The sequence below is a fragment of the Adiantum capillus-veneris genome, chromosome 21, assembly GCF_014529385.1.
Source record: "Adiantum capillus-veneris isolate H3 chromosome 21, ASM1452938v2, whole genome shotgun sequence".
NCBI classification, from domain to species: domain Eukaryota; kingdom Viridiplantae; phylum Streptophyta; class Polypodiopsida; order Polypodiales; family Pteridaceae; genus Adiantum; species Adiantum capillus-veneris.
In genome coordinates this window covers 89,024,799-89,040,297 of record NC_140951.1, presented here as the reverse complement: position 1 = coordinate 89,040,297, position 15,499 = coordinate 89,024,799, and the positions used below count along the sequence as shown (strand labels likewise).

Genomic DNA, 15,499 nt, shown 5'->3' with positions numbered 1-15,499 from the left:
AAGAATACAACAAATGGATGAGCTAAACTACGTACTTAGATTATTGTTCTCAATCTATTCATGATGTAACATACATAACTTCTGATGCATGTATGCTAAACCATTTTACAAGGTTTTATTGAGCAATGGCTAAGGATTTAGGGTCATATTAAAGTATGCTTGATCATTCAATACCAGAGTGAAACGGTTAATGGTTAAGGGTCATAAGAAGAAAAAAATAATGAATATGCCTATTCAACCTAAAGCCTCATGTATATTTGAAATGTGGATAAACATGATGATGAAAAACCTATTGCACCCAAGGTCTTATCCAATGAACACCGATTCTACCCAGAGCCCAAATCTTTGGCATTGGATAACCTCGTTGTATGAATGCCTATTCCACCAAAGCCACGTCATGGCCATTGAGGATAACATCGTCCTATCCTACTTAAAGCCTCATTTTGTCGATAACCAGGTCCTATTAGAGCTCATGAGAGCTTCACGTTGATCAGGATAAAGGGTGGGTTCCGTAGTGCTGTTGGGCATAGCTAACTAGAAGGTACTGTTGTGCCAGAAAGGGTGCCATAGGCTAACCAGGGACATGGTCTAGCCTCCAAGCCCCTTCCTAAAGGACAAATGCTGGGAGCACGAAGAAGTGCAAGCTCCTACTTCGCCACGAGAATTAGGTATAAAAAGAGGAAGTGCACTGCAGGCTAGGTGGGTAGTCAAAGAGAACTTTTGAAGCTTTTAACTTTGTATTTATCCCCTTCTTAGTTTTTGAAGGGTGGCCCATATTTTGTATCTCCACTTGTCTCGACTTCAGTAAACTCCAAAATTGTGGTATTTTTGCGCTGACGAATTGCGCACATCGCCGATTCGCCATCACTGCGCTGGGCTCCTGCTAAACCGCGCCTCTTTCACGCAGGTATGATCTATATTTACGTGTGTTTGGTTTAGCTCGCTATTTCTTTACCCTCTGTGTGTGTGTGTGTGTGTGTAGAGCTCTTGCAAAGCTGCCAGAGGAATGCAGTAAAGGATAAAATGATTGGAATCATTTTTCTTCCTGCCAGTAACAAGGTTGGATCCAAGTTGTGGTTGTGAAAATTTCCAGGTCAGTTTGTATGCCTTTTTACTTAAGTGAAGACGGAGAGTACTCTTCTCTCTCTCTCTCTCTCTCTCTCTCTCTCTCTCTCTCTCACACACACACACACACACACACACACACACACACACACACACACACACACACACACACCACAGAATCTACACAAATTGTTTGAAAAACCAGGAATGCTTCACCCATAAAAGTGATCTACATGTCATTTTAAGCTAGTTCTTTCATTAAGTGGAATAATATTTGAAAGGTAGATCTGAATTTCTTTGACAAGAAGCAGTTTTCATTGTCGTTTTATGATAATTGAGTGAGCTATGTGGTTTAGCCACTAAAGTAGCAAGTTTTGTTTTCTAAGTAGCTTATTCTTCTCGACATTGAGAAGGTGGAACTAAGTTAACAGATTATTGGATAAGGAAACTTCTGAGCTGATTGGAAGATTGAAGGATAGAGTCGCCTATGTGACTCTTAGACTAATGAGTGTATTGAGACTTAAATATAGTCTCTGAGTGAAAGATGCCCTCGTCAAATTAGAGAGAAGAAAACAATTTCTCCTAACGACGTAGATTAACAAATCCAATTCCTATCTGGCAAGGTAAGCAAGTATTGAGTTTATGTTTAGCTAAGCATTCAAGATTTCCTCGAGACGAAAGCTCGACTGATCATTGAGTGAGATTTGAGACTTTTTCGGATTCCTTGGGTGGTTAAGTCAGACCACTACAATTGAGGACAACTATTTAGAAGTGAGAGGGATGTTGCTAAATTAGCTTTATCTTAAAGAAATATAATTTTGAATGAATCATTGGAGTGGTTTTCCTCGTTTGAGACATCCAAGTACGGATATTCCTAGTGCCTCACTCAGAGGAATGACGAGAGCACTGTGAACGAGAATATCTGCTTGGCCACCAAGAACGGATACTTTTGATGCGTCATGTCGGAGGGTGATATAGAGCATCAGGTATTCAACCATCTGGAATGGACATCTCTGATGCATCATGGGATGGGTGACATAGAGCATTGCGAAGTTTTTGTTCTGTAAGTTTGGTGAGTGAGAGACTAAGTGATGGGTATTCCCGATGCGTCACTGTCAGGTGCAACGGAATTGAAATGGTGAAGGTCTAGGTTTTACACTTACACAAATCTTTTACTTTGTTTCATTGTGTTAGTGATTTCTTTTAACTTGAATGATGGTCCCTTTTACTTTCCCTGAAGAGAGGGAATGAGAGAGCGATTTAGAGAGAGAGAGAGAGAGAGAGAGAGAGAGAGAGAGAGAGAGAGAGAGAGAGAGAGAGGAGAATGACACCCGATGGGGTCCCAACCAACCCTCTCAAGGGTCCTCCACACTGTTGCCGATGTGGTATTTGCTTTTGATTGTGTAAATGGAATGTACACACATGTAATACCTCAAGAGCAGACTCTACTGACTCGGATGGAGAATGTCGTCCCGGTAACGCTTCAAGAAGTACCTGCGGGGCTGATTTGATGCACCTTTGGATCTGTCTCGATGTGGATTGCGGATGACCACCAAGGGGGTAGATCTGGGACTGATTTGCGCTCCCGATGTGAGAGGAATGAAGGGCTGAAAACACAGATCTTGATGATGCCGATGATGGGTAGCAAGGGGAGCACTCGATGTGGTGAGGGAATGGCCGAGGAGAAGCCCAATGGGCTGCCAAAGTACTGGACCACATATGAGAGGATAGAATTAGCAGATCTTGCACGTCTCCTTGAGGGAAGGGGTTGAAAACTGAAAACGGTGGCTGATCTGTAGGAACTTGATAGCGCTAGGGCTGAGTTTTGCAAAACGCTGGCTAATCTAGCTTCAAAACGCTGGGGCTGATCTGAAGCTCACGCCAGGGCTGAACTATAGCAAAACGCTAGAGCATGGGGCGCTATCTGCAAACTTATGAAATCACTAGGCTTGGGGGTCTCCCTTTATAGGCAAGTTTTCTAGATTGTGACCCCCTTAAGGGCTTGGTAGGGCAAAACCTCTGTCAAATTCTTTAAAATCTAAATCATAAAAAGTTCGACCGTGGGTTAGTTTCTGGGTGAAACTGTCGCACATCTGCTTGACGTAGGGAATGGCTCGTTGGATATCTCTAACCTAAAACTATATGCACGTGATGCCATATGTCCAACGTAGTGTAATAACATTTGTCAAAACGTGTGTACAAACCATTTATGCAAGTGGGTTCCAAAACTAAAAACCTAATCTAATGGACTCGTTCGGACATGTAGATCCTACGAACAAGCTCACAAAATTATCGGTACTAATCCTCCTAGGATTCTAGACACTCCTATCTAGGGATATGTGGAAAACTGGCTCTGGAAGTCAATGAAGCATGTCCACATGGCTCCAAATTCATGTGCATGGGACATCCCCTCCTGCTTAAGGTGAGGTAAAGGTATCGAGCTGCATGACCTCCTTGTATGAGGCTAGCAAATCTGGATAGTCGATGAAAATTCCTCGTCCACCCAAGGAGCTTCATCTGTCCCTCGATCTTTGGAACTTTAGGAAGTATTGCCTTGCTTGCTTCTTTTCGGTGCTTGAATCGATGCAAAAGGATCTGTTTCGGCTCCATAACTCTTCATCAAAAATCTCCGGTTGCTCCTTATCGGGAATGCTCCTGGGAGGCTCACCCAGAAACAATTTAAGCTAAGAACCATGAAGAACTTTATGCGTTGTCCAAGAAGGTGGCAAACGTAATTGCATGGAAACATCATTTACCTTTTTCACGATCGAAAACGGACCATACATACGAAATGAGAGTTGAGAACACCTCTTACCAACTTGCTTGGGGCGATGCTTCAGGATCCTTAAAAACACCTAGTCACCCTCCTTGAATGAGACATACTGTCGATGCTTATTAGTTATGCCTAGAATAGGACGCTTGAGACTTGCTCAGCCGAAGCTTAATTTCTTGAGTACCTCCGCATAGGTTTGACTAACACAATTAGCATCATCAAATTTGGAAAAAGACCCGGTCAACAAAGATTGAGGTCGGTCAAACGCCACCTCATATGGAGTATGACCCATTGCACTAGAGAATGAATCATTTAGGACAGCTTGAACTAATGGCAAATATTGTTCCCACTTAATTTGTTTATCATGAACATACGCTTTGAGAACATCAAATGCTAGCTAGTTGTAAATTTCAGTTTGCTCATCAGATTGTGGATGAAATGCAGACAAAAAGTTTTTTTAGTGCCAAAATTTTCAAACAAAGCCCGCCAAAAATGGGATGTGAACTTTGTATCACGATCCGACAGAATTGATTTGGGTAGACCACACAATGAATACCAATGATTTATGAACAACCCTGCAACATCTTGTGTAGTAACATTGATTTTTTTGCTTTTTGACTTCTTGGATCTGCTTTTCTTCGTCTTTCTTCGCTGCTTCTTTTTCTCATCCTTACTGGAGCTAGAGGAAGAGGAACTGTCGGAACTCTTTGAAGACGAGGAAGAACTGGAATCATTCTCGAAATGAACACGCTTCTTGGATCCGCTAGCTCCTTGGAGTGTTTTTCAGCACATAGTTGATGGAGGAGTGCTGAGCGAGGAGCGGGACGAAATTGGGGTTGCATTTTGGAGGGAAGAGGGGACTTGAGTACCTGTTCATGCAAATTTTAAGCCAGCCAGTTGGAGTGTTGTGTGTAGTAGAGGGGGCTGATTTTGGATCAATTTTAGCCGATGTACCTGCTCTTACTGAGGAGGTTGGAGATTCTTTCGGGGAGATTATTTCTCTATACCTTACTTTTGACAGATTGGTGACATGGCAGAGCCCTACCCTACAGAAGAGACCAGGCAGAGAAAGAGAGCTCGCAGATCAGGCACCTGTTTTTATGGGATTTTGTGTGTCTCAATTGTGTTTAAGTGCAAGTGCTGTAGACCCTCTTATAGTTCATATGCTGATATTTTTCTGACGCTATATGGTATATCTTATGTCTCTTTCTTTGTCTTGTCGTTTAACTTATAATTTTCCTTCTTTATGTGTACACCATCGAAATGATTTGAAACCAACATCAATCAGAATTTTTTTATATTTGCTTCATTACAGGATGTCAGAGGAAGATGATGATGCATTGCTGGAAAATATGGCCTTGTATACAATGAACACAATTGATCCAAATGGAAATGATGACCTTGAGCTAGATGGCAAAGACACAGAAAGTGCCCATTTCAAACAATTTAAGCAATGGAACTATGTATGGCACTTCTACGTGTGGCTTCAGACATTACAAACTGCTTTTGGAGCCCCTTTTATGTCGGTAATAGTTATAGTTTATGGAGTAAGCCAGGGCTATGTTGGGACTGTGCGAAGTCTTGCCACTAACTATTATTGGAAGGATGTGCAAAAGCTACAGCCTGCTGCATCACAAGTTTTTGAGGTATTTAGAAGTATATTTATTGAACATCAGCCTTTATCTTGAAACATAAAAGCCTTTAGATTAAGCATTGACATGTTGCTAGCAAAACAGGGGCTTAAAAGATATGTACCTCTCTCTTTGGAAGTTCATATCCTTTTGGCCTTATAAATGTATAACATAGGCATATGATTATTTCCACAGCATATCTCTCATTGGAGGTGTGCTTGAATGCATGCCATGGAAGCTTGCGAATAACCCAATTATTTCTGAAATATGACTAATGCAGTCTCTTTACACCTTAAGAAGGTGCATTGCTTATCTGCATAATCTTTCATGTAGGCTTTTGTTGGAATGCCGTGGAATATCAAGCCTATATATGGGCTAATCACTGATACATTTCCTATAGGAGGGTAAGATTTGCGTGGTCTTGCCCCCCCTTTTTTCCTTTTCATCCTGCCAAGGTTTTCTAGCAAGTTTGACATTGCTTTGAGGTTTTTTGGTTCCAAGTCTTGCTATTCAGAAAGGGAAAAAATTGTGTAATATATATGCCCCATGACTACAGGTTCCAACGTTGGCCCTATCTTGCTATATGTGGTGTTGCAGGAGCTTGCTGCCTTTGGATATTGTCATTGCTCTCAGCACCCTCGCCATGGTTGGCCACACTCCTCATGGCCAGTGTTGCCTTATGCACAGCTTTTCCGGATGTGGTGGTCGATGCAGCAGTTGCAGAGCAAAGCAGAAATCGACCAACTCTTGCCAGTGATCTGCAGGTATGGAATCAAAATCAGATGTATTTTATCAAACTCATCTGCTAGAATGAAATTCCCTACAACAGTAAAAAGGAGCTGACATGGATATACATGCAAAACAGTTGTTAGTGCTTTGAAATTTTGCTAGCAAGGATCATGTCGATTCAATATATATGCCAGAAATATGTCTATATTTGTCAAAATCAGGAGAACGTGGGGTAGGGTTTGTAAAGTAAATACATGAACATGATTAGTTTCCAGACAAGAAACTTTAAATGGTCACAATCCGTAATATGTTTTTCTTTGCCTTGTGATTAATAATGGGGCTATAGTTTGTGGGTGAGAAGTTGACAATTATGCTGTGATTGTTTGTGAGATTAATAAGACCTTTGCATGCAACAAGTTTCCATGAAGTTTTGAACTTCATCGGCCCAGAGTTGAATGCCATGGTCAATTGTGAAAATGAAATTGCAAGGAGTCCGAGAATTGAACGAGATTGAAGAAAAGAAACAAAGCATTTTATGGGTTTGAATGAGGAATTCGTGAAGTAGGTCGTGTAGAAGCTTACATTGGACAGAACTTGAGGTGTGAACAGTATTTTTCTTTTTTGATCGTGTACATGGGGTGGTGAAAGAGAAGTCTACTCTCAATGAACTTAACTCTTAAGTTTTATGTCGATTTTGATAGGGTGTATTAGTGCATGTTTTGAATCTTCTCATGCATGCAAGCCAGTTGTTTTTTAACTATTAGCTCATCTGGAAGCTGATGGACAGAGTTTACCTTTACTTGAATTAGTTTGCAGAGCTTTTTCCTTTTCTGAGAGAGTTGAATTCTTTTTATCTATTTGGTGTGAATATATGTCAAAATACAATGGGTAAAACATCAACGAAGGAAATGTGGAAACCTTGTAATTGACCTCAAAAACCAATAATACCCCATTAAGATATCTTATTCCTTTGCAGAGTTTATCATGGGGCAGCTTATCAATTGGTGGACTTGTTGGATGTGTGGTGTCTGGACCTGCAGTGCATTCTTTTGGGCCTCGAGGTTCTTTCGTACTGATTTCTGTTGCTCCACTTCTACTTCTGGTTGCGGCATGGGCTATTCCTGAAAAGCGATTGCCAAAGGGCGTAGACAGAGCTAAATTTGGGGACATGCTGAAAACACTCCAGCTTTTTAAACAGACTTTGAAGAATCCTGCCATTTGGAGACCAGCTCTTTATGTGTATTTAGCACAGGTACGTTTCATCCTATCATAATTTCATGCTTTTTTCTGTATAGCAATAGGAAGTTGATTTTGGGACATTCTCCAAAAGTAAAGATGTTTGGTCCTTAATCTAATTTGGGAATTCGTAATGCAGGCTCTTTGTCCTGACATATCTGAATCTATGTTTTATTGGTTCACTGATCCGGTAGTTGGGCCTGGCTTCAGTGAGCAGTTCATTGGATTAGTGGGTGGCATTGGCTACTTGGCCATGTTTGTGGGTGTGGGTTTGTATAACTGCTGGTTCAGACTCTATACTCTCAGGACAATGTTTCTGTGGCCTCAAGTAAGTGATTGCATTCACTTTTTTAGGACTGCTTGTACTTTTGCATGAGCTGCTATTATGGGTGTTTCTTCACTAATGTGAGTCACTCAAGTCTACCTCCCTTCCATAGACTTAAATGGATTAGGTTCGACTGCAATTATTGTAGGAAGACAAGTAGGTGACACATGCAAGAAGCTATATGCATAGGGCTGCCAAACCTATGTGAACTATTGCAAGAGGAGCTTGCGTAAGCTGCTTACTTGGGATGATAGGGGCCATGTGAACACCCACAATTCTTTTCAGTTTAATCTTGTTGTAAATTGATGAAGACCTCGAGTCATTGCGTCCTTGAACATCTTTGAACGATGGCCTGAAAGAAAAATATCTTTCAAAAAATGTCGGGGAAGGTTTTGACCTTAATGTAAATCAGACACTTTATAAATGTTGAGTATGCTGATTTATATCACTGGGCTCCTTGTGCTCATAGCCCTGGTGTAGAGAAACTGTATGATGGAGATCTGGCTTTTCATCTTTCTGCGTCTTTAATAGAATTGTGCAGAGTATTCGTTAAAATTGAAAGTACATAAGTGGTACTGCATAAAATTGTGCAAAGTATTAGTTAAAATGGAAATTACATAAGTGGTACTGCAATAATTGCGAATGCTTCATAATGTGCTTGTAGCCTTGTGCCTGTGGGCCCTTGGGGTATGTGTGTGTGGGAGCATATATTCCCACATAGTTTAGGGTCACAATACGGCTCTGATGACATTAGTGGGGATGTTGGAGTATTTAGATAAACCCTAGTTCTCATAACAATGTTGGTGGGAGACCTGAGGCACAGGTTCTACTGATCCTAAGCTACATGATGCTGCCATGTACCCTCCAAAGTGTACTTACCGGTAACCCCATATTATTTCTGTTTCCTTTCTGGAATAATTTACGTGATGTCCATGACCTGCACTTTACTTTCATAAAAGTCACCCAGGTTCATATGTGAAATGTTCAATGCAATGCTTTAATCTTGTGCTCTTGGTATATAGGTGGCTTATGTCCTGATGGGGCTATCCGACACCATCATTGTTAAACGGTGGAATTTGAAAATGGGTATTCCAGACCATGCTTTTGTGATTGGGGATGAGACTTTGACAGATGTAATAGGGAGGCTACAATTGATTCCCTTTATGGTGTTGTCTGCTCGGCTATGTCCACCGGGCGTCGAAGGGACAGTGTTCGCATTTCTGATGTCGGTATCCAATTTCGGGGCGACATGCGCATCATGGAATGGGGCCTTTCTGCTACACCAGCTACATATTCGCAAAGAGGATTACAGCAACCTTTGGCTAGCTGTTGTTATTCGCAGTCTCCTTCGGTTAACGCCTGCCCTTTTCTTGTTCTTGCTTCCTCATGGTACAGTGGATGACCTTGAAACCCCCACAATTGGGGATACAAATGTAAATAAGGATGAAGAGACTTTGCACATGCTAGAAAGTCACCAGGAAATGGTAGATATAAAGCATTGATTTATTTTTTATTAAAGTCTTGGCATTGCTTGACATTTTGTGAAGCATAAAGGAGTTTGTAATGTAGGATTTGATGAGCAAGGTGTTTTTACTCTTCATTATAGCATGCATGCATGCCTCTGTCCTATTATTCAAGCCACTCATCTATCAGCTTTGGCCGTGCCCAGTACTCAGACCACTGCATATTTCACAAAACAAATGAAATACTAAAAGATTATGTAAATTTAGCCCACTGCATTGTTCTTTGAAAAGCTAAACATGGACGCTAGAGACCTAAAAAAAACAAGGCGAGGAGTCACAAAGACTTGCTCAAGCTAAGGGAGGATGAAAGTCATGTGGAGTAGGTCTAAATGAGTGCCTACACACATACCATTTTTGTTATGTTTTAATATAAAATTGTATTGTCTATTATACACACACATTCACAAATGCTTTATATATTGTGAAGGGTCCCACTTAAACAACAAGGTGAAAGGTGCACAGTTGCATTCTAAGGCGAGGTGTCCGTAGGGATGAATGGCCCTGCTAGAGGAGAGATGGAGAGAGAGGCTATGAGTACCTGCGGCCTCTTCAACTACACCCCGTGTTGTAACAGAAAAGCTCTCTCTCTATCACGTGCAAATAACGATCACACACACGGAAGCACACAAAACACGGAAAGATCATAGGGTTCTTGTAATAGAAAAAATCTACTTGTGGCCTCAAATTCAAGGCCACATTTTTGTAGTAAAACATTGAAATGACGCAGTAGCAAATGCCATTGGCAATGCCAACAAAATAAGATGAGAGGGAAGTAAAATAAATAAAATAAAATAAAGGGACTCATTGACAAACTAAAACAAAAGGATATTTTAATGATTTCATAAAAAGGGTAGGTCTAATACATTGCAAGCTTATAGGAAATAAATAAACAATTCAACGAAATGGACCTTTATGAGGTCCTTAAATGAAGGATTCTTTGTCAAAGTAAAATATTAGGAAAAGTTTCATTGAAAACAATTCAACGAAATGGACCTTTATGAGGTCCTTAAATGAAGGATTCTTTGTCAAAGTAAAATATTAGGAAAAGTTTCATTGAATCAATACTTCACATCACAGGATCAAACTGCTATGAATGCACTTCTTCATCATTTGTTCTCTACAATGTTTAGTACGCCAAAAAGGCATGTAAGATTATCAATGTTGCTACCTCTTTTGAGCATGTTGAACTTTATTGGGTGTAAGCTTATGTATGGTTGTCAAGATTTAATCTTGTTTTGTCGAAAGTGCTTTGATGATGTAAAATCCAATTAAGTAGCTTTGAATGTGTGGGTAATTGGAATTCAAGTTTTGAGTTTCCCAATTTTGGCGGATGTATGTACAGTCATGGCCTTTTGATATTTCTAAGCTGGTTTAATGATGTCACAATCCAATTAAAAACCTTTGTGTTGTGGTGTGATTGGTATTCAAGTTTGATGCAACAATGACCATCTAGGGTAGAGAGTAAATGCTTCGGATGATATTGAAAGAATTCAATGTGAGACCTTTGAAGCGCCAAATTATAATGAAATGATCACAAGGTGCTATTTGATCTTCATGAAATTGGACATTGTCTTTTTAGGATCGCATTGGTCCATTAATGCTTTGGAAAAGGTAATTTAAAACGTTGAACTATTATTGAGGTGTGTCTCCAAGGTGATATTAAGGAGGCACATGTTAAATACTAATTGGGAGGAGGCCAGTTCTTGTAAAAAGTAGGAGAAAAGAGAATGTAAAGGAAATAATATAAAAAGCCATGATGGCTCCAAAAATAGAGGGCAATTCTTGGCAACAACAAATGAGTCATCTCTCTTTCTTTAAATGACATGTCTACCAAGAGATTATGCAATCCGCAAATTTACCCCATCTCTCAGAGCTCACCTACATTAGCTCTCTCACCATGTGGTAGGGTTGGGAAGTCTTTCGTTCCTTGCCATGTGTATCCTTATTTGAACCCACAACCCATAAGTTGAGAGACCAAAGCCTTACCGTTAGACCAACTCTTTGGGGATGTATGGAGTTACGAGTTAATCAAATCAATCTTGTCATCATAACCTACCATTTCTTTTTTCAAACATTGCAAGGAGAATGAAGGATCACGTTAGCCTTCTAAAACAAATAAGGTGAGTGTCTCACTGTCGTATCAAACAAAGTGAAATAATCATACAAGTTGATGAGTTGAGAGAGAGAGAGAGAGAGAGAGAGAGAGAGAGATAATCACATTCACACATTAAAGGGAAGAAAAGGAAAACATGCTAAGTGAGAGAGAGTGAAACAAAGATGCTCTCACAATATGTGCCCATTAGGATTTGTGTAGTACAAAAATATTCTTCATGAAAGAGAGATCCTCATGGCTGTAGAATATTCTCATGTAGGAAAACAGAGTCTTTTCATGTTTTTCAAACAATGCATAACATCATGAGCTTCTGCTCGAGAGGCACCACATACCTAGCTAGGTATGTGATGCCTCCTTCAGAGAAGCTCATGATGTTGAGGTAAGTCACAATGTGGGAATTATTGTGAGAATTTGTCCAAAACTTCTTGTGAGAATGATTTGAAATATAAAGTTAACCAACTCGTATTATATTCTTCGAAGTTGGAAAGAGACTCATTTGTGGAGTCCCAAAGCATATAATTATGTGTTACCCACTTTCTTGAGGCTAACTCCACCTCAAAGAGGTGTAGGTGCTCTATCTCCTTCCAAATATCAAATCACCCCTTACCTCACGTGTGAGTGTAAAGAGAGGGGGGTAAAATTTCTTTGAATAATAGATTACTGCCCTCCGTGTGGGGGGCACCTTGTTTTTCTTACATCTATAAAATAACACCAATAAAATGACATCTATATACTACGTTAAAGAGACACAAGAGAGTTTCATGTGGCTGCAAATCCTTGTAGCCATGACCTTCCCCTCCCTATTTTTTCCTCCCTTTAGTCTTCGTGGCATAGCTAGCAACCCATGTGGCGTAGCATTTGTGGCCATCATGGTGCTCAACAAGCATGCGAGCCTAAGTGGGGCACCTAGTAAGCACATGGGCTTAAGTACATAGCCCTCAAGCAGCAACTAGGCCTTGGGCCGTGGGTATGTTGAGTGGAGTGTTGCCCAACCACACAGGTCTCGGCCAGCACGGCCTTCACACTGGCTTTCGGCTTTGAGTTACGGGTTGCCACTCACTTTGCCACTTTGAGTCGCAGGCACACAAGTCTACCACCTTGAGTTGCGTGCGCCTCTAACTACCTTTCTGAAGTTGATTGAGAGTACATGTCTATATTAAATACATATCCACAGCTACCTTCTTTTCCTTTACTAAATGAACAAAGTATGCTACAGGTGGGCGTATGCATGATAAGGTGTACCCACTTTCAACAGTTTCCTCCACCAGGACTAGTATGTGACCCGTGTGATGCTACGGCCAAAAAAATAAATGCTTCATTCTTGTAATAAAACATGATGAAGATTTTCTAGTGCTTTCTTTGTATTTGCAACATGTGATACCAATTATACGATGAATATTTTATTATCCTATAGAAGCTGAGTCCTATACATTAAAATAAGTTTGTCAGCCTGTCTAATGATTCCAAAAAAGTGGACCTACAATCATTCGATGCGTTTGTGTATCATACGGGCACGATTGGCAATATATATATATATATATATATATATATATATATGTGTGTGTGTGTGTGTGTGTGTGTGTGTGGCAGTATATTTAAGATCTCTTTTTTCTTGAGAACACTAAAGAGTGTGCAATCAATGACAATAAATGGGATTGTAAGCAAGATTTGTATCCTTCTTGCAAGATATGCCTTTTGATTACCCCCAAATAAGAGTTGTTATGTAAAAACGAACAGCATATTTAAAAGGTTAAACGTTCACTTTATAAACAATAAGTGTAGTAACTCTTGTTTGCATGAGAGTTGGGATTATAAGTTGTCCACTTTGAATAAGTCATGTTAAAGCTACAAAGTATCTACTCCATGCCTTCAGCACATGCAAAACTCCACATTGCATGCTAGAGTGTTGATTCTCTCTCTTGAATCGAGCTTAATGAATGTTAGTCCCTTTGCATCATGCACATTGCAATCCTTCAATTGATAATCTACTTGGTTGTCCTAGTTTCCTCTTGAATAATCTGGCTTGAGTTCAAGTCTCCTTGGATAGATGCTTGAGGACTCTTGGGATTGCTTGTGTGATATCAAACCTTCTATGTCTTTTCTTCTTCTCTCCTCTCTCTCTCTCTCTCTCTCTCTCTCTCACACACACACACACACACACACACCAAGCATGATAACAATATATTTGGCTTGACAATTTTAAGACCATCTTAGTAGGCTGACAACCTCAAAAAAAGAAAACCATAGTGCATATGTGAGTCGACACGGGTGGTTCTAAATGAAGTTTTTGTTACCAACTCTCAGAGTTGCACATTGGCATGCATAATTTTCATCAAAGTAGGCAAGATGATTCTCACATGCATGCAATAGATGCACCATGGTTTCCCTCATCCTAGAGGGAAAGTAAGGGCTAGCCATACAATAAGATAGAGTGAGGCTTGGCAATCCCCAAACTCGACAGACGTCCATAGCATAGCTTTTTGGCACTAACATGCTCAATCAATACTCAAGTAGGCGACTCAGATGGGGCATGGAAACTCTTCGAGGGTGTCAACCTCAAGAAGTGAACCTAACATGCAAGGATGTCAGTCTCTATAAGCAAATCACCAACTCAAAGATAAAAAAATTTGCATATGTCCTTTCTCACCGCTCTCGATCATCGGGCTATTTCAATGAAAAAACGGATTTGGATAGCCATGAAACCCCGTAGTATGACATGGTAGGTCAAACTTATACATCTATTTTCTCTTTGTATCCTTTTGCGTAAAAAGGGTCTTTAGTTGACAGACAAAAATTGGTAGTTTGATTTCAAACGTGTTTTGCTTTTATATTGTGAGTCAAATAAACGCTTGGCAATGGACAAGTGATAAGAATCTTTCTTTTGAGTTAGTTTATCTTAGGACATATATTTTATTGTGATTGTTGATTCTTTCTGTTGTCGGATGAGTTAGGTGTTATTAGTGTGTCAAGGTAACCATGCCCCAAAAATGAACATTGAAGTGTGCTTTTGGCAACGAGTGGTGAACTTTCAAAAGAGCAAAGAGCTGACCCTCGCATATGCATGGCATGCAACAAGCTCCTATGGTGTCCTTGTTGAGAGTCCTAAAGCCACGCGTGGGAGATCTCTCTTGCACACACCCAAGGCATGGTGGTGACTAGCGCCAAATCCTCCCTAGAAATGTGTGTTGGATTCACACCTGATTCACAGGGCTATGAGAAGCAATTTGCATTTCTTCATCGCCCAGAGCCGAGCAAGGCAACACTTGTATACTCTTTCTCTCTTTATGTGCTATTGCTTGTAGGTCACCATCAGTGCAACTTATGTTCACACACAAGGTCACTTAGGCTGTGACCTTTAATTGGCTAATGAAAGTTCCCACAAAGGGCCTTGACAAGGGCATCAAGTGTCTCACTTCGGGGACACTACAGACCTTAACAAGGGCCCATTAAGCTCAAATTTTGCATGTGCAACTCTCAAGGCAGGTGGAGCCTACAACAAAAAAAAAATTGAGCTTGTTAACAAATAGCAAATCCCAAAATCCAATTTGGCTATACTAGCTCAAATTTGGCTCGGACCTTTCATAAATATTATCCAAAGGCTTTATTTCCACACAGCATGGGATTATACGCATCAAAGGTGATTGATCCAAAGTTGAGTCCCAGGAGGGTAAGTAGAGTCCTTAAGAATTTTTGTTTCTAATTTTTATTAAAAAAATTATAGAAGTTTCAAGGTACATGTCAAAAATAAGAAGATGTAGCACCACCGCAGGTTTGAGCATGCAAGGGTTTCTAAACAGAGCCCTCACATCGTCTCCAAGGCTAGGCCTTAAAGGGTGGATGGGCTCAGTTTGGAGGTGCAAAACCTTTGCCAAGCCAATAAATCTTAAAGAAGGTGGATGAGGCTACGGCGAGCACGGCTGCTACCACAAAATCAACAAGATGTAGGTAGAGGAATTCAAATATGAGCTATGCAACGACGTGCACAACTCAAGCACGTCAATATAGCAATCGAGGCAAGTCAGACCATGTAGAATAAAAAGGCTTTGATACACTCACAATTTCTTAAGCTTTTAACAAAAATTTCTTTTGTAGGACTTTAAAATG

The 15,499-nt window shown here is 40.4% G+C and overlaps 1 protein-coding gene across 2 annotated transcripts; it reads left to right on the top strand.

Annotated features, from left to right (window-relative positions):
- The first annotated feature begins 753 nt into the window (after window positions 1–753).
- LOC147431320 (putative folate-biopterin transporter 6) lies at window positions 754–9,312 on the top strand. 2 transcript variants are annotated; one of them, XM_086493925.1, is made up of 8 exons: window positions 754–907; window positions 983–1,093; window positions 5,154–5,484; window positions 5,803–5,873; window positions 6,026–6,233; window positions 7,175–7,450; window positions 7,574–7,762; window positions 8,782–9,312. In XM_086493925.1, the coding sequence occupies exons 3-8, from the start codon at window positions 5,155–5,157 to the stop codon at window positions 9,259–9,261; spliced, it is 1,554 nt and encodes a 517-aa protein (XP_086350051.1). In that variant the 5' UTR covers window positions 754–907; window positions 983–1,093; window position 5,154; the 3' UTR covers window positions 9,262–9,312. The 2 variants fall into 2 exon arrangements, with proteins under 2 accessions (XP_086350051.1, XP_086350052.1); XM_086493926.1 differs by lacking the exon at window positions 7,574–7,762.
- The last annotated feature ends 6,187 nt before the right edge of the window (window positions 9,313–15,499 follow it).